This window comes from Trematomus bernacchii, unplaced genomic scaffold, assembly GCF_902827165.1.
Source record: "Trematomus bernacchii unplaced genomic scaffold, fTreBer1.1, whole genome shotgun sequence".
Classification (NCBI taxonomy): Eukaryota; Metazoa; Chordata; class Actinopteri; order Perciformes; family Nototheniidae; genus Trematomus; species Trematomus bernacchii.
Genome location: NW_022987648.1, coordinates 8,358,211 through 8,382,551, shown reverse-complemented (window position 1 = coordinate 8,382,551; position 24,341 = coordinate 8,358,211). Strand labels below are relative to the sequence as shown.

Here is a 24,341-nt window from a genome sequence, read left to right as displayed (position 1 = left end):
TTCTCCCTCCCCGAGGCAAGCGTTTGCTCCCGCTGCAATGCAATCCCTCCCCGTCGAGGCAAGCACTGTAATTCTCTCCGGTTAGTCCACCAGCAGGTGACAAACACCCACCTCTCCGCCTCTTCCAAGGAACGAGGGGACCGTGCGGCAGAGTTTCAGTTTCAGTTACTTTCGCCGGTCAAGATGTCCGTTAAAGTTTAAATCTTCCGGACAAAATTAGAAAAGTGCCGGTCAAAGGTCTTCTTTGTTATTTATTGAGCTTTAAAACAAATGAATAACGACTCTATATAATATAACACGGAGGACGGAGATCTCTTTTTCTCCCCCTCTTCTGACAGCCCAGCAGCTGATCAGAGCATGGCTCCCCTCTCCTGCAGGGGGGCGTGGTCAGCAGAATCAGACCCGTAGACAGCAAACAGCACATAGAGCGAAATGAGGCATGGCTAAAATGCATGATCTGTTTGGTATTTTGAAAACAGAAACGTATAAATATACCTTATATAGGTATGGCCCTACGATATATCATTTAAATATAGCATGATAGGTTTCCTTTAAATATAGCATGATAGGTCCACTTTAAATGAAGTATTCATAGTTACATCCATGTAGTTATCACATGATGAGTTTGTTAAACCAAGTCAGGTGGTATCTGGTAGAAAGGCTTCCAACTTGTGGGCTGAGTGCATGAAAGGATAGTCTGGGAGTATGACTGACAATATGAATACAGTATGACAGTGCATACAGGCAGCTGTTTGATTCTAAATATCAAAGATTCCAGAGCAGTGAAGTCTATTATTGTGTCCTGACTTGCACTCAAAGAAGACCCCTTTCACCTGCCCACTGTTAACTCACTGCTCTCCTAACTATGACATGATTAAATATAACTTATAAACCCTTCTCCACAGGAGGGGAGCGGTCCTCTCCAGCAAGCCAGGCCTGTACGAGATGACCATGCCAGATGATGACCAGCAAACGCTGAAGCTGCTTAAAGTGAAGAGTGCTGACATCGGAGAGATGATGTTCGTGGCCTCCAACGACTTCGGCAGTGAGAGCTGCACCTTCAACGTGGAGCTGGCAGGTGGGTGGGACACTGATTCATATATATGACCTGCTCAATCACAATCACTCACACTGACCCTGAAAAGCATTTTGAGTTGCATACACTGTTGAAAAGATGAGATTTGAAAGCTTTCCAATTATATCTTTGACTCCCAAATAGTGAGAAAAAGATTGCACGTATCATGATGACTGTTTGCTGACAGTTCTTTGGCCAACTTTATTTTAAAAGAGGGCTCCAGGCTTGATATCATGAGGGGACTTTACCCCTTGCCCACCGGATTAGCTATGATTTTTAAATCTTTGTGAGTCTATAACAAAGCTTGTAAGCAGGCAGTGCCTCTCATAATGTTCAACAGTAAGCATCCATTGACCTAACATATCAATTAGGCTAACTCAATTCAACACAGCACACACCACCTGTTGTAATGCCGCTGCTGTTAAGTTTCTCCGTTTGCTTTTTGAAGTCCCTTTACATGCTTCTACGCTATATTTAATATCCAAATTCGATCAGAGTGGGAGCTAATGGTGACCGATGAAGATGTCATCCCTTTCTCTACAAGCAATAAAACTTCTGAAAGCCAAGACTTTGTTTGTTTAGAATCAACCAAAAACCCAAAATGACAAAAACAGACGTTTTTGACATGAATCCATGCGACATCCAACTGATTTTAATACAGGGGCACAGATCTATCTATTTATATACATAAATAGAGCTAAATCTAACTTGGTATTGCAATGTATCCACAGCTCCACCAACATTTGAAACAATCATGGAGGACTTGGAGGTTTGTGCCGGGGAGACTCCGCGCTTTGCTGTGGTTGTGGAGGGCAAACCCGTTCCTGACATCCTCTGGCTCAAGGTTTTCATCCTTTTTAGCATTCAAATAAGTTTAATAGTGTTTACAGCAGAGTATAAATCTTTCAAGATCAAATCAATATGTACCGTTTTTGCTTCCAGAATGATATCCTGCTGTCGGAGAGTTGTCATTACACATTTGTGTACGATGATAATGAGTGTTCCCTGGTGGTCCTGAACGCTCGCCCTGAAGACTCCGGGGTTTACACCTGCACCGCCAGGAACTTGGCGGGATCTGTGTCCTGTAAGGCCGAACTCACAATACATGAAGGTGAGAGGTCAATCTATCGGAGCCATACAAAAATCTAACAATATTGACTGCATGGCTAACAAGCGTAGAAATGGAACAAACATGACCATTCTATCTTGTGATTCTTTGGAAGTCCCTTTGTTTAATGAAAACGTGCTTATTATTGCAGCTACACATAAACAGGAGCCAAAGGATGACGAGGAGACGATTCGAAGGAAAATGCGCAGACTGACAGATAACTATGACATTCACAAGGAAATTGGAAGGTAAGGCATTTTAAATCCCGTCTTTTTGATTCAATATAATGCAAGAGAACCACTGTCTGTATTGGAACCATCTTAATAGAATGCCGGAAAGGGTTTTCCCTTCCTGTAGTGTGTTATATACGTTTCTGTGCCTTTTAAATGGTCTGCAAATGCGAAAAATCCCAAAGTTCCCTCTCCCACACACATAAAAGCATTGAACCACGTCACATGATCAGAGACACAAATTACAAATACGAACCTGAAAATTAGCATGATAGGGCCCTTTCAATCCCTTCATCTAACTATTTTGAACACATTTAAGTTTATTTTTTTCTTTTTCTTTTCTCCAGAGGTGCCTTTTCCTACGTGAAACGCGTGACCCAGAAGGTTGGCAAGATGGAGTATGCTGCAAAGTTTATCTCCACACGGGCCAAGAAGAAGGAGTCTGCTCGGAGAGAGATGAACCTGCTTTCCAAGCTGGACCACGAGAGAGTCCTTTACTTTCAGGACGCCTTTGAGAACAAGAATGCAGTCATTATCATCACTGAACTGTATCCTTATTTCAAGCTTTGTGCACGATTAGCCTTGGAGAGTAAATACAAAAATATACAAATAAAATGCTTTTTTTCTTTATATGCTGTAGCCATACATTTTGTGCTTTCCTGAAAAGCTTTTTATTTTTTGTTTTAAGCTTAATACATACTATGAATGTATTACAAACAATTAGCGCTTCTTCTAAAGTCACAGTAAGAAATACCTTAATAAATATATGAAGATGCCATGAGGAGATTCTTGACAGATTCACAAGGAAATCTATTGTAATGGAGTCTGATGTAAGTCCTGCATAGCAATCCTATACTAAATATTTCAATATCAATGTCATGACCAAATGTACATCATTGAATGATCTAATATACTGCTATACGGCTAAGTTTTCATTTTGTGACCACCAGGTACGCTCATGTATAAGACAAATGCTCGAGGGCATGGATTACCTTCATCATCAGAACATTATACACCTGGACATTAAGGTACATATGGATCCTCACTGTCCTTTGTTGTCCTGTCTGAGTTTATATGTTAAGTGCACTGGAGCCCTTAATATTTGAGAACATGTTATGAAATCCTTGTTTTATTCTTTCATCAGCCTGATAACATCCTCATGGCAGACTCCCAAAGCGATCAGATCCGAATTTGTGACTTTGGCAACGCACTGCAGGTCACACCCGACGAGGCTCAATACTGCAAATATGGCACACCAGAATTTGTTGCGCCAGAAATTGTCAGTCAGACGCCTGTGTCAAAAGCAACAGACATCTGGTAGGATAGCTTTACTTCAACATTTTGCTTGTTTTGTCTTAACACATTGCCTTTTTCTAATTTTATTTTTATTTTCCTAGGTCAATTGGAGTAATTGCATACCTGTTGTGAGTAAAATTGTTCTTATTATGCATTCATTATGAAATGTATTACAGAATGATGATTATCAATGTCAGTTTTCGGCCTGTTCAGGACTACCCGTGGGCTTGTTATTAAATGCAAGCATTTGTTTCTGCTTTTAGTCTGACAGGAGTTTCTCCATTTGCTGGAGAGAATGATCGCAGCTCCGTGCTGAACATCAGGAACTATAACGTGGCTTTCGAGGAGAGCATGTTTGCTGACCTTTGCCGAGAGGCTAAAGGCTTCATCATAAAGCTGCTGGTAGCAGACAGGCTGTGAGTCACATCACTGGGTCTCTATGTCAAGATCTGTTCTTGTAAAATGATTGTGTAAAATATATCTATACATTCAAAAGTGTCATTCGGGACATTATAAAGAAAACCATTTAAATACAGGTTTTTTTAAATAATTTGTTTTACTTATTTTACTTATTTTACTCTGAATTTAAAAACATATGTTTTGTTATAATTAATACTTTCTTTTAAATCTGTTTTACCAGCTCTGGAAGATGTCACAGCTTTCACCACATCTTGTTTCTTATGGATTGAATCCTAATAAATGGTTTCTAATATTAATGATTTATCTCTATATGAGATGCTTATTAAGAACATTTAGCATTCATATAGTCCATTATTATCTGCAACTTTCATATATTAATCCACTGGTGATATTCATTCAAGATAGCAAAAAACTAATTTGCATAAAGTTGATGACTAAAATCTGCCATCATTTTCTTTCAGGAGACCTGATACTCAAGGATGTCTCAGACACCCCTGGTTCAAGGTAAGACAAGACCAGTGGTACTTCACTCTTCAGTGTTAACCATACTTAACTCTTTCTCCAGTAAATACTTATTGACGATACTGAAAGGCCCCATTTCTACTTTTTTAAATCACATTAATTGTCTTTTTTTACAGATACTTAGCAAGGGGAAGGCCATAAGTACAGAGGCCCTGAGGAAGTTTGTATCTCGGAGAAAATGGCAGGTGAGAGATGTTGATTGCTTATAGGATATTTCTATACTGCATTATACCTTGAATGCCTAGTAATCATTCAATGGTCACATCTTTGAATGTTTTCTTACTTCCTCTCATACAGCGTTCACTCATCAGCTATAAATCAAAAATGGTCATGAGGTCCATACCTGAGCTGCTGAATGATTCCTCCAGCCATATCTCCATTGCAGTCCCCAGGAACCTCAAAGAAAGTTCACCTATGCCATCGTCATCTTCAGATTCTAATGAAGACATTGATGAACTGCCATTTATTCCAATGCCTCTTAACATGGAATTTTCTGGATCAAGGATGTCGCTGAATGACATCCAAACCAATGAGCAAGAAACAGGGAAGCAGGATGGTACGAGTAAGTTGTCTGGGTCTCCTGTTCAAGGCCAGGAAGCAATGGAGTGTGACACTAAGGAAATGGATAAAGAAGGGGTTGAAATAACAGGTAAAGGTCGCCTGCGTAAAAGGTCGCCAAAAGACAATGATAAAGGTTCCTCAGATGAAGAATCACCCGCTGAATTGCCACAAAAGTCACAGGTGACTAGAAAACCCCTACGCAGGGGTTCGAGTATGGACTCTGACAAACCAGACAAACCAGAAGGTGGACGACGAAGAGGAGAGCTAAGACGTGGAGGCTCTGCCGACAGTGCATTGCTGCTAAAAATTACACCAGAGGAAGGAACTGGAGAAGGAATCCAAGAGGATGGAAGGAGAGTTCTCAAGAAAGCCGTCTCTATGGAGCTACCAAGGAGGAGCACCAGTCCAGGAACTGCCAATATGAGTCAAGAAGACTACGCTCTTAAACTGGAGATGATGAGACAGCGGCTGCTTCGTGGAGGCTCTGTAGACAAAAAGATGAGTGGACTAAGAGGACCTCTATTGGAAACATTAGGATCTTCAGATCGCTACTCTCGTACTGCACGTTTGGGCCCACCCCCGCTAATTAGAGCTTCATCCAGCGATTCTGCAATGGAGGATGATCCAAAACCAAAAATGTTACGCAAAACTGCTTCTTTCAGTCAGGGTGATTCAGAACCCATAGCTCTACACCGCCGGTTGGGAGCTCCCTTGGAGATTCCCTTGGCACAGGTGGAAGAGAGAAGGCTTAAGGAGGCTATATCTATGTCATCTCTCACTGAGCAAATCAAGCTAGACTCCCGTCCAGTGACTCCCAGGGATCCTTCGCCAAAACCGCCAACACCAGAGTCTGTTATGCAGGAAAGTCCAATCAAAGCGGAAAGCGAAGAATCTTTCATGGAGAAGGAGATAAAGCCTGATGACAACATGAATGAAAAGATGGAAGGGATGACCACAGATAGTAATTTTGATGAGAGATCGAGCACTAGTGGTTTCTCAGAGAAGGACATGAGCATATCAGAAGAAACAATGACTGAATCAGAGTACACGGGCCAGATAATTGCTACACCACCTGTTGCGGTTGAAAGCTCTACACTAGAAGAGAAAATGGAAGAACAAGTAGTGAGAGAAGATGTGCAAGAAGAAAAAGAAGAGATGATGAAAGAAGAAGAAATAATTGTCAGTACTGTCAAAGGAAATGTTGAAGGAGAAAATATGCCTGCTCAATCTTCTGATATGATCATAATCACAAGCTCAGTTATGGTGAGACCAACACAGGAATATTCCCATCCATCAGCAATGGTTCTGCCTACTTATGTTACATCCTCTGTTCCTGTAGTAACTCTTCCAGATGGAAGGACTTCAGCATATGCAAGCATTATGCAGACCATCATGGTCCCTGCAGTTCAGCCTTTAAATGACCAACCTTTAAGCCCCTCTACACCTGTTGTGGTTCCAGCCATTATGTCACCCTCAGTATCAAGTGTACCCACATATTCACCAGCCAGCATGTCCTCTGCTTTACCTGGTCAACCAAAGCTAACCATCATATCAACCACTGAGCACCCTGCTGTATTCTCCAGGGTAGCGTCACCAGAAATGATGACAAAAGAACCCACTCCACCAAGGACTACCACACATTCCTCATCCCAACAAGAGACCCCAGCAGGAGTTGACTTTAAGGACATATCCTCTGAAGAGGTCTTTGAGGCCCGCTTCAAAAAACGTGAGTCTTCCCTGTCAAGAAGTCTAAAGTTTCTGTCACGGTCAAAGCATGAGGACAAATCACAAGCGATATCATCGGACTCCGCAGAGTCAGGCGAAGAGATATATAGACCTGGGCCGATTGGTGCACCTTTGGAATTAGCACCGAGGAGACTTGAGGAGAAGTGTAAGTCAGTCCAGGACCTTCGTGAAGCTCAAAAGGACCAAGGCTTTATGAAAAGGCTCTCTATGCGCCTGAAGAGAGCGCCGTCAGCTGAACGCAAGGAGGAAGCGACCAAAGAAGAAGATTCTTCAAGACGTAGGCTTTCTTGGACTATCGGCAGAAGGGGGTCACAGGAAAAGAAGGAAGTGGAGATGGCGCACAAAGATAGTGACGGTAATGTGTTGTCGGAACAAGATGATAAGGAGCTCAAGAAACCTAATGAATCACCGGTCCTGGCGATGCGCAGAAAGATTGAATCGACGGTGGCTGGGATCTCCACAAGAATTCGAAGCTTCTCAGAGGAAAGGAGAGCATCAGAGGACAAGGACCCCAAGAGGACGCCCATTTTTTCCATGCTTCGTCGTGCAACATCAGAAAGCCGAGCTCCGAAAGTTGCCAGTGTTCCTCAGAACCAGCTGGCAGCTCAGGCCAGTAATGGAGCATCTTCAGAGTCTCTAGACTCTATGGCCAGCCTGAAGTCAGAAACAAAGGGTATGAAGCAAACTTATACATCTTTATTCGGAAATGTATTCGTTTAACTAGAGTATTATCAATTGCACGTTCTTAAATACATGACGATTTCTATATGTTGTGTTCTTTTCGTTCAGCTGCAGAGGGTGAGCGCAGATCACGATGGGATCGTTGGGGCCTGACCAGAGGAAGGCGTGACAAGACGGTATCACAGCCCGACATACCAACAGCAATTTCCAGAGAAAATAGTTCCCTACGTTCACGCCAGTACTCCAAACTGGCTTCCGGTAAGTTTCACAAGAGTGTGTATGAATAGATTGTGATTGCACTTGTCAAGGGTAGGGTAGTAAGCAGGGTAGGAATTTCACTGTGGCCATGACGGCCATGGCCGTCGTTGCCCCTCGGTCTGGCCGTGATGCCCCACAAATAATTGTACGTCCTACGGCCACCATGGCCTTTGTGCCCCTCACACTGTTAAAATCTCGAAGTTGCTTTAAAAGCGTCAGAGCAGTGGTCTGGTCTCTGAACTGCATTATGCTGCGTTCACACCGGTGAATATTCGCATTGCTCTAATCACTGGAGTTTCACCGCAGCTGTCAGCTGTGTTTACTCCTGTCATTCAAACAGGACGCGCTGGAGAGGGGGCGGGGCTTATATCCATGTAAATACTGTGGTAGAAATCAACTACAACAACATTAACATATTTTACCGTGATTTAATTGTAATACACGTTTCAAAATGATGCCGAAGTAACAAAATACTGATACCGGTTAGTAAAAACCATGAATTAATGCTTTGACAAGTTTGCAGACAAGACGGCAGGCGAAAAACCTTTTAAAATGCGTGTTTTCTGAATGGAGATTGGATCGATCAGGCAAAACTAACCTGTAGCTGCTCCGTCCACACTCACAACAACGTCCTAAAGACAGAAATAAAGCAGCGACTGTATTCGCCAGGACATAGACAGCCTGTGTTTTGTTCTTGTTTAACTTTTGTCCAGTTTCTGAACAGATATGAGGAGCTGTGAGCTCTGTGTGCTAACAGCTAACGGCTGATGTTTTGGTTTTCTGATTCAACGTCAGTGGCTGAGATCCTCACTGCTGATTGGCTACCACGAGAACGCGTCACGCGAATTTGACACTCGAGTTGAAACATTTATTAAAGAGACTCTCGTACACGCACGCACGCACACACACACACACACACACACACACACACACACACACACAGACTTTTGCATTTCAAAGTATTGCTTGTTCATACAGTTGAATGTTGGAGCTTCACTGTGCACTGCTGAATGATGTATGTGCAGAGTTTGACCCTTGAAGGCTTTTTCTTCTGCTCTGAAATGGAATATATTTGTTACATATAATAGAATTTTAGATTTTTTGATTTGATTTCGGATTTGTGAATGGGAGAAGTAGTAGATTAGAAACCATACCAAACACACTATTCAAAGTAGAGTATTTCATTTTATATACGGTAATACTAAGGAGGCATAGGCCTATATGATTATAATGTTTGACATTATTGATATTAAAAAAGTGATTTGTTTTCCATGTCATTCGTGTGTTTTTCAGAAAATGTAAGTTATTTATTTGTAAGCTCCAAATCCAAATTGTTCCCTCAATGGCCTTTGTGCCCTGGCATGTGGCCTTTGTGCCCTGGCATGTGGCCTTTGTGCCCTAAACAAAATGGTGACACCAAAGGCCAAATGGCCTTGCCCCTAAAATGACAAAATTCCAAGCCTGGTAGCAAGTAATAGTTAGACATTTTGGGAGGTGCAATTTTCTCTATCTTATCGAGAACTAGATAAAAAAAGACCATCCTTGTATCTGTCTGTTGAATATAGGGAGCTTAGCAGAAAGAATACAAACCCAGTTGCTCTTGTCATCACCGTGAGATGTCCAGGCAACCAGCACTTCAGGAAGTGACTGCTCTTGGTCTACAAATAGCCGGCCACATAATCCCCTACTAAAACACTGCATAAATGGCCTGCCAAACCATAACACATGTGATGCCTTTGTATGTCATAAAAGTGGAGTTCTTCATTGCAGTAGCAAAAATGAATAGGGATAAGTTGTAGAAATGAAATAAAACAAAGTTTACCAGTTATGCCAGAAGTTGCACAGTGTTTATAGTGTTTGTTTTTGTCTTAACCTTCACTGTGTACAGTCAATCATAGTTTTTAATTGTGCTTATAAAGAAAACAGTATGGACATAATATTTAAGTGATTATATGTCTTTCCTCACAGATTTCCCTCCAGTATTCCACATTAAGCTTAGAGACCATGTCCTGCTGGAAGGAGATCCAGTCACACTCAGCTGTCTGCCAGCTGGCAGCCCCCACCCACACATCCACTGGATGAAAGGTAAGGGTCTGTGATGTAAATAAGGCAGTGTTACCTAAGGCGCCATTTACACGAGGAGAAAACTGCTTGTATCTGCATAGTTTCGCGTGCGTATAGCCCTATTATTTACACGAGGCCGATAGAAACTGACCCCACAAACGATAACGGGTCCCAAGGTGGATAGATTTGCAAACGAAACGCTCTGGGGGGTCAACCGAGTCCGTGTAATCACCTCTATACGAATATTTCCTGAAAAAATAACGATAGCCCCACCTCTCCCCACCTCTCCTGCTCACTGCTGTAGCAACTATCAAAAATAGCTGTGTTAATTAAACGCACAAGGGGTTCTTGAATGAAATAATATTATAAAAGGCAAACCAGAATTGTTAACGCCCAATATACTCCTTAAACAAAATAAACAGAGTCAGATTTCATGCATTGATCCATTATATTGACAAAGGAGCGATCTCACCCGGTGTTTGTAGAGAATATCTCTCTTTCTGAGCGCGTCCTCTCCACGGAGACGTGCTTCTTGGTCGGTCGATGCAATATCCACAGATTCGGTTTCTTTCAGTTAACTTCCCCGTTGCATTTATCCATATATTTACATGCTGAGGAAATTACTATATCCCGCTGAATACCAGCAATCGCCACACACACTTCCTCCTGTCAGTAGCTACTGCTAGTGCTACTGCTACTGACCATGCTACAGATATTAGTGCAAAATCTACAGCTCCTCTACCACAACCATCAGCAACAAGTGGACATGGAGAATTACATGAACTACATGTTGCTAAATACACCGCGGGGCTTAAACAGAAGGGTAGCCATGGCAACATTGCTGCGGGGCTGCTCGGGCTGCTCTTCTTCGCTGCTTTTGGTGTATTTTGGCGGAAGTTACAGCGCCACTTACAGTCCCGGCATATGTACTACAGCGTTTCCAGCGGCCTCGTTTGAACAGACACGTTAAATGAAACAAATGCATGTGAACGGAAGACTTTTTTGAATACGCATACTGTGCATAAACGCAAACGTTCCCGTGTGAGTGGGGCCTAATGCCCCTTTCACACCAACGCAACTCCGGTTCAAGCTCCGTGCTAGAGCTTTTCTGGTTCAGAACCGGTTCTTCGGTTTAGCGCCGGCTCTTTTCACACCGCTCAGAGCCCGACTGGTGCTGCCGCTGCTGCGTCATGACGTCACAGTTTACGTCGCTGAGTTTCTCCCCAACGCCGGAGCTCACCTCACAACAACGGGCCGGGGACTGCGTCGGGTCGATGATCGCGTTGCTTTTAATCATACGAAGCCAGATTAAATTAAATAACGACTTCTCCAACCTTATACTTTTCTCCAGAGTGCCGTGGTTCATTGTTTATTAATGTGTTTCAGCGGCATTTACCGACCGCTGCAGTGCTGGCCGGCTGCTCTTCAACGGGAGTGTATTCTCCCGTTCGCTCCGGGTTAGCTCACACGGCTCTAAAGTATTCACTGTCTGACTGTCACACAAGCAGCTGATACATATCCCCAGTTCCCCTTAAGTGAATGTGTGTCAGTCTGAATTGACGCTGTTTGGTGTCAGTCTGAATTGACGCTGTTTGGCATCACAACGCTGTTATGAAAGTTTCTCTGGTATAACATGGGTGATGTTAGCATAGCAACCGAAGCTAAACTGACTACTTGCTAAGCAGTTTTCTACAGGCACTTTTTACCGACGTATTTTTCATTATGATTCTACTTGTGATAGTCGGACATGACAACCTGTGCAGCCCATGTATTGATTCCATCCGATTGCTGCTATAATAACAAACAAAACGTCTGCCTGCTCTCCACAATGATCAATAACAGCGAACGGATGGTCAAAGTAAGGTACAAATAAACAGAATCACACGAAGCCTGGTTAGTGTTGCCTGACTTTATAAAGTGTGTTTTTTTTAACAAGTGTGTGGTTGCGTTCTAGTCACTTTGCTCAGCACTACTGCTTGTTACAACTTTTATTTGCCGTACTCGCCTTAAGTGTTAGCTCAGGTTAATCTCGCCCCCCTCCGACGTAAGCGTGACGTATGCGGTTCTTGCTTCTAGACGGACAACTTTTTGGTGCTCGAAACGAACCGGATTCCGGAGCTATGACGCTGCTCCGCTGCGGTGTGAACAGGAAAACCCGGTGCTTTTCAAGCACCAGCACCGAACCGGCCCTGAAACACCGTTGGTGTGAAAGGGGTATAAGTGATGGTCTCACAGATGGCTGGTCAGAATCACTTCACTTGCTAATTACAATACTATACATAATTATTCATGATTGCATGAGTGCAGCAGAGGCATAAATGTGGCGTGCATATGCATATATTGCAATAGTAGAGGAGATAAGATTTCTTATTACTTATGAAATGGATTCAAACAGTTATGTGTTCGTACACATGTTATTTTTAACCCTACAGTAGCAGAACTTTGAGAGATTAAAGAATCAACCCTTAAATTGTTTTAATAAACCTACATCATCATTATTATAAACTCATAATAAAATACTTTTTTAATGAATGTTTCCTCAGATAAGAAGCCCCTGGAGATTGACGCCAGGATGAACCTGATCGCCTGCCCTGATGGCCGACAGCTACTGATGATCATGCAGACCACCAAAAAGGATGCAGGGGTCTATGAATGTGTTGCTACGAACCCCCTGGCCGCAGTGTCCAGCTCTTGCACAATATCTCTTGCTCGTAAGAACTGACATCACTTTTATTATCAGATTATATATAATAAGGTATAGTAACAAGTGATGTAATAGGCTACAGGGTAGACAACAAGAGATCCTAAAAAATAAAAAACAATGGGTAAATGATGTACTTTATAATGACAATATTTGTTTATACAGGTCTGCCCAACCGTCCCGGGACCCCTGAAATACCTCAGAAGTACAACAATACAGCTCTGGTACTGTGGAGGCCCTCAGACACAATGGCCCCCTGCACATATTCTCTGGAGAGAAAAGCAGAGAGTAAGTTTCTACTAACAATTACTTCATGTTTTATTCCTTCTTTTTTAAATAAATGATTATTGTCCGATTTCCACAAATGCACCTTCAAATGATTATTACTGTTTACCATAGGTTCTAAAAGGATTACAAATAGGGCTTTTCCATTTGGTCAATCTATACGTCAACACAGAAATGGGACTAGCTTATAAATAGCAACACCAGATGTGCATGAATTTGATTTAGAGTAATCACACAAAAGTGTATAATAAACTCTATCTCTGGTGTTATGAATGAGACTGATCTTATTTTTCCTCCCCAGGTGAGACCAACTGGCTGATCGTGGCTACAGGGGTGGCAGACTGTTATTTCAATGTGTCTGACCTGCCAGCAGGGGGCGCCTTCAGGTTCAGGGTGGCATGTGTAAACAAAGCTGGACAGGGCCCTTACAGCAACCTCTCAGAGATAGTAAGCCTGGATGCTTCAGGTATGTATTCAAGTATAACAAATCTCTGTATTTTGTTTTGGTTTTCAATGTACTTATTCATGTATGTCCTTTAAAATGTACTCATTCTTCCGAGATGCACCAAAGCGCCACAGGAATCCTTTCTGCCTGTGGCCATTACACTTTTTAACTCCTCCCAATAGACTTGACTGACTTCACCATCAGCAGACACACCCTCTTTAACTGTGCAATTCAGCATTCATATCTTATTAATACTTATACAACACTGTATGTATATATAGTAATACATGTGTTATAGATCTATATTTTAGAACATAGTACACATGATTTTTTTTACTTTGACTTCTTACATTTATATAAATATTTTATTAGATTAATTTTTGTTGTTGTCTTGTTGGACATTTCTATTTTGACTTCTTATGTTTATATATTTTTTTTATTAAGTCTTTTATTGGACATTTTTACTTTGACTTCTTATGTTTATATCAATATTTTATTCTACTTTATTTTATTTCACATTTAAACATGAGCAACTGTAAAAAAACAAAAACTATAATTATAGTGTTCCGATTCCGAAAATGACCGTTTTCTGTTTCAGTGTAGTTTTTGTTTTGCTCAAGGCATAATTGGGTTTGAATTTGTATGTTGATAGTATTGCTTGTTGCACATTAGAAATTATTCAAACCCAATGAGGTAAAAAATGGCATTCTAGTCATAGATCATTACATTTTATAATTTGTCTTGTTCACATATCAAATCAAGTCTTTGAGTTTTGTCCTCTTTGTCTTTCCTTAGAACCAGCTAAGTCCAGTGCTACTGTTGTGGTGAAGACTGTCCCATCAACGACTCCTCCTGCCCCTGTGGTGATGATGTCATCTATGAAAGTGCCTCCCATCAAACCTGCTTCCAATAAATCCTCCCCGGTAACACCTGCCCCTCCCTCGACTTCAGCTCCCGCTCCATCTGTGGCTCAATCTGCCTCTACAGTAACCACTGTGAAGGTTGCTGCTGTTACTCCGCCCGTTAGCACAGCTCCGACCACCACAGCTCCGACCACCACAGCTCCGACCACCACAGCTCCGACCACCACAGCTCCGACCACCACAGCTGCTCCAGTCAAAGCCAAGAGCACCCTGAGTATCAGCATGAGCAAGCCCCAGACCAAACTGGCTCCTCCCCCTGTTGTCCCACCCAAACCTCAAAGTCCTGTGCCCCCCTCAACCAGGAAAACACCTTCTCCTCTACCACCACCTGCACCTGCCATAGGGAAACCTATTTCTTCCATTCCAATGTATGCGCCGGCTGTGACCGCGTGTGTTACTGCACCTTCACAATCTAGTTCCACCCCGGCAACCATCACCCTTACTGTTACCCCTGTGACCGTCTCACCTCATGTGACCGTCTCACCATCCGTGACCATCTCCCCGCCCGTAGTGGTGGTGCAGAGCTTGACACCACTAGTGCAGGGAGGGGACAACCGAGGTACCCCATCAGGACGAGTCACACCATCAGGACGAGTCACACCATCAGGACGGGCAACACCTTCGGGCCGCAGGACGCCGTTGGGACGGCCCGGAGAGGGATCCCTGCGCCAGGGAGTCCCACAGAAGCCTTACACCTTCATGGATGAGAAAGCAAGGTAATGACTACTGTAGGGACCGGAATTTAATATACAAAAACAATATCAAATAAACGTACTGAACAAACTCTACCTTAGAAACAAGAGACAGCAACGTTTAGACCGTAAAGCAAGCGCTTTAGGAAGTTGAAGCAAATGTGTGTAGTGGCCAAACACTGGTACTACAACTTCTGTGTCAGTCACATGACATCATCGGGCCATGACTTACAATGGAAAAGAGACGTATGTCAATTTAGAGGATAATTGTTTTTTATGTCAATTAACTTCCCAGGACGAATGCATTAATGCCAAATGATTTTCCCTCTCCATTCATTTCACTGCGCTGAGACCGTTTCATGCACCACTGAGCTACTTTAGGAATGAGCGGAGTCCCGCCCCCAAAGCTGTATCCAGTTCTCTAATACATCATGGTGCAAAGCTGCACAATTGTACAAAGGCTAAACCAATCGACACATCAACTAAAGAATGTGTGCATTGCTGTAGATTCGACTACCCAAAGTATATTGAGTAAAAATGAGCACAACTTCTACAGCAGTAAAATGCAACAAACACAACAATTATAATCATATGCTACGGAGTACATTCATCGTGTTTGTTAGGTAATTATACTTAAAGGGGACCTATCATGCAAAATGCACTTTTGTACGTCTTTTATACATGAATATGTGTCCCCGGTGTTCCAGGGAACTCACCAAGTGTCAGAAAACACAACCCTCTCTATTTTCCTCCATACCCAAATCTCTAAAAAAGGGGCTGCAACGGATCTGATAAAAACTGATCCAGATTTGAACACTGTCCTGACGTCAGGACGGTGGCGCTACGGCTATTGGGCCAACTCCACCAATCAGGAGGAGACGGCCACGGCCATTGCCGTTCGAAAGCGCTGGAGACGCTGTAGTACATATGCCAGGCCAGTAGGTGGTGCTGTTCTGCCCTTATACAAACAGAGCTAAAAAAATTCAAATTGAGCAAAATGAGGCATGGCTAAAATGCATGATCTGTTTGGTATTTTGAAAAAAAAAAAAGTATAAATATGCCTTATATAGGTATGGTCCTACACTATATTATTCAAATATAGCATGATAGGTCCACTTTAAGTAAAATATAAGCATTCTTAAACTTAAACTGTTGGGAAGTAAAGAAAACAAAGACAGGCTTTATTAATAAAACATTTTTAAAGGAGCATAATCTTTCAGAGTTAGCCTTTAATATGACATGTTGAAATTCGTAATTTTTTACTTAAAGGGGACCTATCATGCAAAATGCACTTTTGTACGTCTTTTATACATGAATATGTGTCCCCGGTGTTCCAGGGAACTCACCAAGTGTCAGAAAACTCAACCCTCTCTCTTTTCCTCCATACCCAAATCTCTAAAAACGGGGCTGCAACGGATCTGATAAAAACTGATCCAGATTTGAAAATAGTCTGACGTCAGTGACGAGGAGCTCCGCCTATATGGCCAACTCTCCACCAATCAGGGGAATGAGAGGTTGCCGTGGCATGGTAACAGCATGGTAACACGACTCTCGTAACTCGGCCCCCTCCTTTGCAGGGGGGCGTGGTCAGCTGCAGCGCATGCAAAGACAGGGTGGAGGAGAGCAAAATAGAGCGAAATGAGGCATGGCTAAAATGCATGATCTGTTTGGTATTTTGACAAATAAAACGTATAAATATACCTTATATAGGTATGGCCCTACAATATATTATTCAAATATAGCATGATAGGTCTCCTTTAATTTGAATAAAAGAGGATGTTTTAAAAAATGTAAATGTATAACAATGCAAAATACAGCTGTTAACAGTCATATGATATACAATTATCACCACACATAGTTGCTGTATTCAGTCACACAAAAATGGAAAAACACAAACAGAAACAATGAATACAATAAACACAAGGTTAAGTAAAAAAGGAGTAAAAAATGATCTAACATTAAACATGTCTCATCTGTATAACACGCTTATCTAGTATGCAGCGGAGCAAAAGGGACAACTTTTCAAAAGTGTGTTTTTCTTCTTTTATTTTACAGATTGGAACACAAATTCAGACTGTCGTCTTTGTCAGACATGCCATTAATATCTGTTCAAAAATCTCTGTGTGCTCGTCAGCGACGTGCAGTCAGGGGAGGCAGAGCCTCACCTGTCATACTCCAATGTAACGGAAAAACAATTAAAGAAAAACTAAATAATAATAATAATGAAATGTCTCCACTGATCTTGTGTAAATGTGATTTATGTATGATTCCAATCGCTTTTTATAGTCAAAATCAGCAAATTTGCCGAGATCCGCTACGGGAGCGATGAGAAGTGAGGCAGGGACGAGCTCTGCCTCTCGTAAGCCCACAGTAACTTGCTGGAGCGCGGGCACTAATTTAGCGCGGCCACTTATTTTGTGAGCGCGCTCAAGCCAGTTACTGTGGGGTAAGGTGAGGCACAGATGAGATCTGCCTCACTTCAGAATGCGTCACCCCACAGAAACTGTCTGGAAAGCGGGCCCTAAGCGCATGCCTGTTACCATCTTACTGTAGGTCACCAATGTAATGTTTGTAGATCCCTTTATTACATTTATCCTCGCCATCCATAGTCTCTAAATAACTTATTTCACGTATATATGATATTTAGGCTCGCTGGTCTCATCGTACAACGGCAATGAAAAAAGCACCAGGAGAGGCAGCCATAACCTCTGCCGCACTGAAGGGGGCGCACGTGAGCCCACAGGTTCTTGTTGCTACTGTTATTCTACGAAGAGACGGTAGACGCAAACAACAAACTAGACTTTTGAAACTAGAGAGATAAGGAGGACTTTTACAAAACAGTAATAGAGATTGTTGTCCAGAAGGATAGCATGGACTTCATCTTCAAGTCAAGGTAAGACCACATTTGTAATGAAAATGGGATCTTGCTAAGAAAGAACAATCCAATATTTAGATTTTGGGTATCCTTTTGTTGAACGGTCTGTTTAAAATGAATCGAAGCATCAGACTAAAAAAGCTTTTGAAAATAACCGAATATTTCGATTAAGGTCAAAATATAATATTTGTAAATCTGACTCTGAAAGAGTCAGTGCCTCACCAGCCATGAACCTCACCGCACGTCACTGGTGCTCGTACAGTAAAGCATTTCAAAATGTAATATAATGGGTTTTTTTCACACAGGGGTCGGTTTGGTGTGATCCGTGAGTGCCGGGAGAACGCCACAGGAAACCTCTTCATGGCTAAGATCGTTCCATACGAGGCGGACAACAAGCAGACGGTGCTGCAGGAATACGACATCCTCAAATCCCTTCACCATGACAGGATCATGGCTCTGCACGAAGCTTACGTCACACCGCGCTACCTGGTGCTCATCTCCGAGTACTGCAGCGGGAAGGAGCTGCTCTTCAGCCTCATAGACAGGTGAAGACAACGGATGCTCAGATGCATTAATGCGCCTTCAAATATTCTCCCTCTAACAAGCTGTGTGTTTCAGGTTCCGTTACTCGGAGGATGACGTGGTCACCTACATCGTACAGATCCTCCAGGGTCTGGATTACCTCCACACACGACGCATCCTCCACCTGGACATCAAGCCGGAGAACATCATCATCACCTACATGAATGTCATCAAGATCATCGACTTCGGCAGCTCTCAGAATTACAACCCGCTCTTCCTCAAGCAGTTCAGCCCTCCTATTGGAACACTGGAGTATATGTGTAAGAGCTCTTGGTTACACAGACCTATCAGAGTGTAGATACACCTGATATAAGTCATACTTCTTTATGTTAGCTATAGTTTACACCTTGAGTGTGGATTTTTAAATATCTTTCTGTGCTAATTTATTAGGAAGAAAACACTCATAATATATTCTATAACACAGAAATATCTCAGGTAAAATATAGAACAATGGAAAGATCTCACTTTTCGTTAATTCTCTTGAGAGTATTGATACAGAATGAATGTGTATGGTTTCTGTTTTGTGATTGGAGGTGCAGCAGCTATGAAAGCACATGAGTATTTGAACCAACTTAAACTGCAATCACACACTATTAATCATAAACACAGAATCATAGGGAATATGTCACGAACTGCAGTGTTTGTGTGCTACAAAAATATTTCATTATAGTTCTGTGTAAAATAATGAAGGCTGTGCATTGTTCCTCTCTCCTGTGTGCAGCTCCGGAGATGTTGAAGGGGGACGTGGTGGGTCCTCCAGCTGACATCTGGAGCGTGGGCGTGCTGACCTTCATCATGTGAGCCCTGCTTCCACAGCTTCCACCCAGCAATACGTCTTTACATAGAAATGTGTTCTTTATGTGATATAAGGCCTATACGATTGAAATGAGCATTTTTTATCTTTTCAGGATACTCTAATTACACATCATGTTAACAGCCTGTTGCTCTTGTGATATTCATTTCATTAACAACTAGCCTAATGAACTGTATTTTGTTATGCATTGTTGACATGTTTTGAGGGGTTTTGTAAATGTCTAGAATTCCCCTCTGTGATTTTCCAGGTTGAGCGGCAAGTCGCCTTTCATTGAAATTGAGCCTCAGGAGACTGAAGCCAGGATCCAGGCGGCGAAGTTTGACCTGTCTAAACTCTACCAGAATGTGTCCCAAAGTGCCTCTCTGTTTCTTAAAAAGATCCTCTGTAGCTACCCCTGGTAAGCTGAACGTGAATGCTTTGTTATTCAGATACTGTAAAGAATATCTATCAACTCCTATTGCTATATCATAGCTATACATCACTTTTTTTCACAAAATATATATGTAAGGGATAATATGCTGCAAGTCGCTCATTAGATTAAAGAGGCCCTATTATGCTTTTTGAACATTAAAGCATGGAAAGATGTCACAGTAGAGGCACACAATACAGATATGAACCTGAAGATGAGCATAATATGTCCTCTTTAAGGAACTTCAACAGGGTGATATGACCCCGACACAAAGTGGAAAGGTTTAAAGGGTTCTTTCAATATAATACCCAGCTTACTGTACATGATCCTGCTTAATACATGGCAAGTTACTAAATGCATCAATAATATGAAGCAGCATATTCATTTAAAATGTATTATTTTGCTTACGCAAAGAAAAAATGTTTACTTACTTTGTCGTCCAGCTCTCTGTGTCTTTTAACCTCTTTCCTTATCTTGTTTTCTTTTATTTGTACTCTTTAAGTTATTTACTGGGGACCGTTACGCCATCATGAATCCAAAGACTGCTGCGCTTCTGAAATTAATAAATGATTATTCAAAGAGTATTACACTATGTTTTTTGAAAAAAAACGAATTTGTGCCACAGCTAAACGTTCAATTGACCGGATTTCTTTTTACGGATTGTTATGACTGCAGACTCTTCATTAGAGCGTCTTAAGCAACAGTCTGATATCCATAGCAACAGACTGCTTCCAATAGCAACGGTCTGCTATCCTTAGCAACGGTCTGCTATCCTCAGCAAATGTCTGCTATCCTTAGCAACGTTCTGCTATCTTTAGCAACAAGCTGTTATCCATAGCAACGGCCTGTTATCTGTAGCAACGATCTGCTATCCTTAGCAACGTCTGCTAACTTTATCAACGATCTGCTATCCTTAGCAACGGTCTGCTATCCATAGCAACAGATTCAAAGTCTTTATTGTCATATGCAGAGTAGCTCCAGTGTAGTTATGGCAATTAAATCCCGAGCTCCTCCAACAGTGCAACATAGTATACAGTCTGTAGGACATAAAACAATAAGACAGTTAAACAAATAACAGTCTGCTATCCTTAGCAACAGTGTGCTATGGAAAACGAGCAGAGCAATGCATGACCAAATTGACCAATCAGAATAAAATATTCTACTAATCTGTGTTATAAATATATTTAAGTACTTTTTTATAGTAATATTTTATTGCGCATTTTTGGAAGACAAACATAACAACAAAGACGAGGACACGACACAAGGACAATGACAAAATAAAAGCTGTAATAAGTCTCTCTCAAATCTCCAAATATGTTCTTCTTCCACAGGGCCCGTCCCTCCATTAAGGACTGCTTCAATAACTCCTGGCTCCAAGACGCGTACCTGATGCGGCTCCGCAGGCAGACCCTCACCTTCACCACCACCCGCCTCAAGGAATTCTTGGCCGACCAGCAGCGCAGGCGAGAGCAGGTCGCCACCAAGCACAAAGTCCTCCTGCGGTCCTACCAAAGCTCGCCACATACCCCCACCAGCCCCGCCACGCCAAATGTGCCAACCACACCCACCACAACTGTCACCCAGTGAACACAGGCTTCCAACACGGAATGTCAGGAGGGGATGGGGGGCATCCTTAGAGCGACACAAGACTTTGGGCCGCGGGATGGGATGGTCCCTTCAGGATGGAGTCGTTGAACTTGAAAATAAAACTCAAGAAACCAGCAGTGGCAGCAGAGACGCACTTAAGGGAACTCTTATAAAGTCACATGAGCCTGACTGTATTTTTATATGGTGGACCTTGTTCACACAAGGCAGGATGTTGTCTTCAAGTTAGTACCTCAAGGTTTGTAACATTTTGGATAAACCCTTTCTTACCGTCAACCTTGCTAGAGGGAATGCATATTGGTACATAGACCCACCGTGGAAGGCCTGAAAGAGTGGAAATAGAAGTTTGAGGTTTTACTTAAGTTACGTTTTTCACCACTTTCCAAAATAATGAAGCACAATTTCAAAGCCTGGAGTGCTAAAACAATTGATGCCTTGTTTCCCTTTACTCTTAGTTTCATATTCAAATGTTTCCCAACCAGGGGTTCATTCTATGATGGCTAATTCTACGCCCACGATTAATCACTAAAGCAGTGTTATCTGTGCTACAGTACCTACGTTTTTATACTGCTGTAGCATCTTGAAGATTGTAGCATGTCCGGTTACTTTTTAAATTCAGAGGACATATGAGAAGATTTTTTACAAGGGCTATTAGAAAAATGACTCTTACTATCAGCACAAAACACTTCCCCTTATGTTATTTATTCGATCATTGAAAATCTGATTTTTGTTTTGCAATTTGTAATAAGACCTTCATTTTGGCAAATTAGCTTCCAGTTTAGCTAAGTTCTTCCACTTATCCCAGTTGAAAGAATCTGCAGTGATAAGCTATATTTATCCCATCTCTGAGTTTACTAATATGAAGTTTACAAGTTTGCTGAGTCAGTCAGCTAGTGTATTTGTAGACTGTGCATACAGCACTTTGCCTACTATCCAAGATCATTGTCATAATTAATTATTCAGGGGGGTTAGTTGTAAAGTGAATCACTTTAGAAGCCCACTGGTGATACTGGGGTTCCTCCAAGTGCCCTTAACCAGTTAGCATAAAAAATAGCCTCTCCAATTCATTGAGAAAGACAGTTTATAAAGACACAAGCAAGCGGTTTAGTTCTTTTTTTAGCTGTAATATTCAATTGCTAACAGCTACCGCTTTTAAAAAAAGGTTTGATTTAATTAGATTTTATAAATGGCCAAATCTTGTATAAATAAAGTTAGGTAAGATTGAAAATGGTGATAATCCAATTAAAAAATATAATGTAATTGTTATTCCCTAAATGAAGCGTCATACACCTTGTTTACGAGGCCATCCAATTGACCAAACACAGTGGTCCACACATAAATATCAATACATGCAGCTCTAGGAAATATCATTATTATATGTAAGAGACACCTACTCTTATCCCACACTCTTTATATGGGATATTTTGAGGAATTTACCTTCAAATAAATATTGTTAAAAAAACGTGTCATCTTCAAGAGGATAGAAATGAGAGATTTACTTTTTAACAGTTGCAGAATGGTTAAATATTATATATATATATCTCTTTGCCCCTTATAGCATAAAACTTGACCTCTAAGTTTGAAGATTATAATCAAACGCATACTGATATTGGCTCTTTGGTTGGATTGAAAGTAGAATATGACTCTGCGGCATATGGTGTTTAATGTCTGTTCCAAAAACAATTGTGTGAATGCCTAATATCCACTTTTGTTCTGGAATTCTATCCTCTGGCGTCGGTACCAGCACATCTGCTATAACTTTTTTTTCATGAATCAGTGATATTTTCTCTGGTCATCAAACGGCTAAATTGTATTGTTTCTTTCATGTTGCTTTGCCTTGTGAGGGTAAACTCAGTTTTAAAACCAGCATGTGAAACTTTTGCACAAATGTCAGATTTCTGATCACTTTGTGTTTATATAAGGTACAGATTTGCACACTAAACATGACTTAATTTCCGTGACATATGACTATACAAAAGAAGGTAAAAAGGACTTTCACAACAACACTACATAAAACTGCTTCATACATCCAGCTTAATCAAGATATGTTTGAATCTGTGCATTGACTAAAAGAATGTTTGTAATTCTATGAAATGATTTAGCTAGTTCTATATATTCTAAGGTACGGAAGATGATTAGTGCCACATGTGACATGCCTCATCCTCTTCTGTATGCTATTGCAAGATAAATACTGCCCTTCTCTGCAACTCTTTTTTCATTTTCCTATATGCAAAGTAATGTTTTAAAGCTAAATGAAAACATGCACGATCAGCATGAGAGTGCAATTTTGCATTCAATTCTCAACGTCAATATAACACATGTGCAATGTATTACGTTATTTAATCATATACAAATTGCAACTATTTATAAGCAGACAACAGGGTTTAGAATTTTTTTTTTTAATGCTCCACATTTTGTAATACAATGCCGTATTTTGTGGAATGTGTTGCAGTGCCTCCTTATGGATATTAGACCCACAGAGAAAATAGATTTGTTACATGAATGACAAGTTCTTTATTTGGATTATATGAATGTGACTGCTTCGTGTGTGTTTCGCAATTTGTTCATTTATTGAGTGACTGTGTTTGTTAAAGCTGCTGCTTTTTATTTTGTGATCCTTCTGAATCTGGCATGGAAAAAAGGCATGACAGCTCTTATGGCTATGAACAATAAAGGAAATGTGACAAAAATATATGGATACAACGGTCCATTTTGTTCTTACAGTGGATGGAAGGGTGATAGGAAAAGTGGAGCAGAGCTATGAATTTAATATGAACCATTCTAAATATAAAATAAAATGATTTTAGGTTATTGTCATACAATGTTTTTAGTTCGGATGACCCTGACGTCGAATTATGTGTATATTCTCCCCAGGGAGGACTGTTCAACAGCAAACAAACTCGCTTGAAATGCTCAGGAGTATTTGATATGAAGGCTTTATAGAGACAGGAAATTATCTCCAAAACGTGGTGCACGTCTTAAATACATTTCATCAAGCTGAGTATTTCCTGATATCCAAAGAAGGGAAACGAACGTCTGTTTGATGACA

General features: G+C 41.4%; 1 protein-coding gene across 1 annotated transcript in view; it reads left to right on the top strand.

Annotated features, from left to right (window-relative positions):
* Positions 1-23,984, top strand: part of spegb (striated muscle enriched protein kinase b) — a 48,121-nt gene extending 24,137 nt beyond the window's left edge. The window contains exons 18-41 of the mRNA XM_034134632.1: positions 906-1,078; positions 1,807-1,919; positions 2,018-2,186; positions 2,335-2,431; positions 2,761-2,961; positions 3,186-3,243; positions 3,364-3,441; positions 3,558-3,730; positions 3,811-3,837; positions 3,973-4,125; positions 4,591-4,633; positions 4,768-4,836; positions 4,949-7,631; positions 7,748-7,897; positions 9,866-9,982; positions 12,505-12,672; positions 12,828-12,950; positions 13,249-13,413; positions 14,188-15,031; positions 18,188-18,427; positions 18,501-18,724; positions 19,186-19,261; positions 19,526-19,675; positions 21,019-23,984. Of these exons, the coding sequence (XP_033990523.1) occupies positions 906-1,078; positions 1,807-1,919; positions 2,018-2,186; positions 2,335-2,431; positions 2,761-2,961; positions 3,186-3,243; positions 3,364-3,441; positions 3,558-3,730; positions 3,811-3,837; positions 3,973-4,125; positions 4,591-4,633; positions 4,768-4,836; positions 4,949-7,631; positions 7,748-7,897; positions 9,866-9,982; positions 12,505-12,672; positions 12,828-12,950; positions 13,249-13,413; positions 14,188-15,031; positions 18,188-18,427; positions 18,501-18,724; positions 19,186-19,261; positions 19,526-19,675; positions 21,019-21,274 (6,550 nt within the window). The 3' untranslated portion in view covers positions 21,275-23,984. The remainder of the gene's footprint in view (positions 1-905; positions 1,079-1,806; positions 1,920-2,017; positions 2,187-2,334; positions 2,432-2,760; positions 2,962-3,185; positions 3,244-3,363; positions 3,442-3,557; positions 3,731-3,810; positions 3,838-3,972; positions 4,126-4,590; positions 4,634-4,767; positions 4,837-4,948; positions 7,632-7,747; positions 7,898-9,865; positions 9,983-12,504; positions 12,673-12,827; positions 12,951-13,248; positions 13,414-14,187; positions 15,032-18,187; positions 18,428-18,500; positions 18,725-19,185; positions 19,262-19,525; positions 19,676-21,018) is intronic.
* Positions 23,985-24,341: the final 357 nt, after the last annotated feature.